This window comes from Staurois parvus, unplaced genomic scaffold (assembly GCF_062004578.1).
Source record: "Staurois parvus isolate SC_StPar_1 unplaced genomic scaffold, SC_StPar_1.0 ptg000908l, whole genome shotgun sequence".
NCBI classification, from domain to species: Eukaryota; Metazoa; Chordata; class Amphibia; order Anura; family Ranidae; genus Staurois; species Staurois parvus.
In genome coordinates, this window is record NW_028318704.1 from 47,340 (window position 1) to 49,423 (window position 2,084).

Consider the following 2,084-nt stretch of genomic DNA (forward strand, 5'->3'; position numbering starts at 1 on the left):
CATCAAAGCACTAACTAAACATAGGAGATTCCTCTTGCAAAGGTGAAGGGCTTCTCCCTGTCACTAACAAAATGAAAACAGTATGCAAACCTTTTCCTTTCTTGCACAATGCAAACTTTCATCCACAGCTCACTCAGATATGACTCTCTGAGTCCCAGGCAGGGGCGGACTGACCATTTGGAGACTCGGGCACTGCCCGAGGGCCCAGGGTCAGTAGGGGGTCCCATGAGATTCCCCTGGTACCTTTTTCATAGGCTTTTTTGAGTTTGGGCAAGGACACAGGGGCCCCATGATCCCCTATTGCCCGGGGGGCCCCATGAGTTGTCAGTCCGCCCCTGGTCCCAGGCCAAGAGCAACTTTTTGCTCCAGCCCTGCCTTATTCAGTCCGAAACCACCTCTGCCATAGTGGCCCAGAAAACATGGAGTGGACTCCACCTTAATCTCCCAGAAATGATCTCATGCGAGGTGAAACATAGCATCCATCGATCACCGCGTCTTTCATACTGTCACAATATATATATATTCATTTTATTTTTTGTATACATGTACATATGTTTTTATTAACAAGCTGTATGTTTGCAAGATTTTAAATAAACAAACATTTACACATATTTAATTGATTAATTTTGCTCTTTCTCCAGGCGCACTACTCAACAAATGTACATGTAACTAGTTCTTCAGTTTATCTTGTCTTAGTTTGCATTATCTGGGCACCGTTTGTTATACGCTATGGCTTAAAATTAAACATTTTTTAAACAAAACATCAAGTTCCACCCTGTGATATCAAGTTGCACCGTGTGATCTCCTTTTTGTTTCATTAATAACTGACCTATATAAACATGGTACCTTCTGAAAATAAGACTCTTTCTGGCTTTGTCCTGTTGGGGTTTCCTGACACACCTCATCTTCTCTTTCCTCTCTTCTCCTTATTTTTGGTTGTTTATGTCTTTTCAATTGCAGGAAACACCTTTATCCTCACACTTGTTACATCACAGCTTCAGCTTCACACCCCCATGTTTGTTTTGATGGGGAACCTTGCCTTTATGGATGTATTTTTTACCTCCATTATCATCCCCAGGGCCTTATATGGCTTTCTTTCTAGAGACAATCACATCTCCATCACTGGATGCTTCACCCAGCTATTTTTGTTTCTGGCAGTGGGCAACATGGACAGTTTTTTGTTGGCCATCATGGCTTTTGATCGATATTGTGCAGTCTGTTTCCCTCTACGTTATCTGAAAATTATGAACAAGAGAACTTGTATCTGCCTTGTGGCTATCTCTTGGTTCCTCGTGTGTCTCCACTCTACTTTATATACCGTGCTGGCTTCTTCTCAGCTGCACTGTAGTTGGCTAATCCGACACTTTTTCTGTGATCTTCCTGTAATAATGATGTTAGCCTGTTCAGGAGTATCAGACACTCTTCAGAAGGTTCTCTTCATCGAAGGTCCCATTGTCATCTTTGGTCCGGTGCTCTTCATCCTAGGGTCCTACATACTCATCATCAAAGCAGTGTTGAATTTACAGTCATACCGAGGGAGATGGAAAACCTTCTCCACTTGCTCATCTCACCTCACCATGGTCATCCTCTTCTACAGCACAGTCATATTTATGTACTTTCGGCCAGGCTCCATCTACTCACCAACTAACGATCGGATTATCAGTGTGGTGTATAGCATCATTATACCAATGCTCAACCCGTTTATTTACAGTCTGAGAAACAAGAAGGTAAAAACTGCTGTAAAAAAATTCCTAACATAAAATATTTGCTGTAACCTCTACCTATATGTGAGGCCTAGAGTTTAAATATCTGATGTTTTGGGTCTATATGAAGACCATATTATATATCTCACATTTTGCAAGGTTTCTTCTTAAAACACCATCAGAAGAACTCATTACGGATCTGTAAAACATAGATTAATATATTTGTCATGCTGCTTGCAGGTTTCTTTCTTAGTTCTTATTTAATGTACAGCTATGTGATCTTTAGAACAATATAATACATTGTACCCTATGTTGATTTGTTTAAAATGTTTTTTGGACTTTAATGAACATTGCACAAAAGATCTAATGCACTTTGACAAG

At 40.5% G+C, this 2,084-nt stretch overlaps 1 protein-coding gene across 1 annotated transcript; it reads left to right on the forward strand.

The window, feature by feature from the left end:
• The first annotated feature begins 839 nt into the window (after positions 1–839).
• On the forward strand, positions 840–1,760 carry LOC149442146 (olfactory receptor 1L6-like). Its single transcript, XM_089656470.1, has one exon. It carries the CDS (start codon positions 840–842, stop codon positions 1,758–1,760), a length of 921 nt encoding a protein of 306 aa, XP_089512596.1.
• The last annotated feature ends 324 nt before the right edge of the window (positions 1,761–2,084 follow it).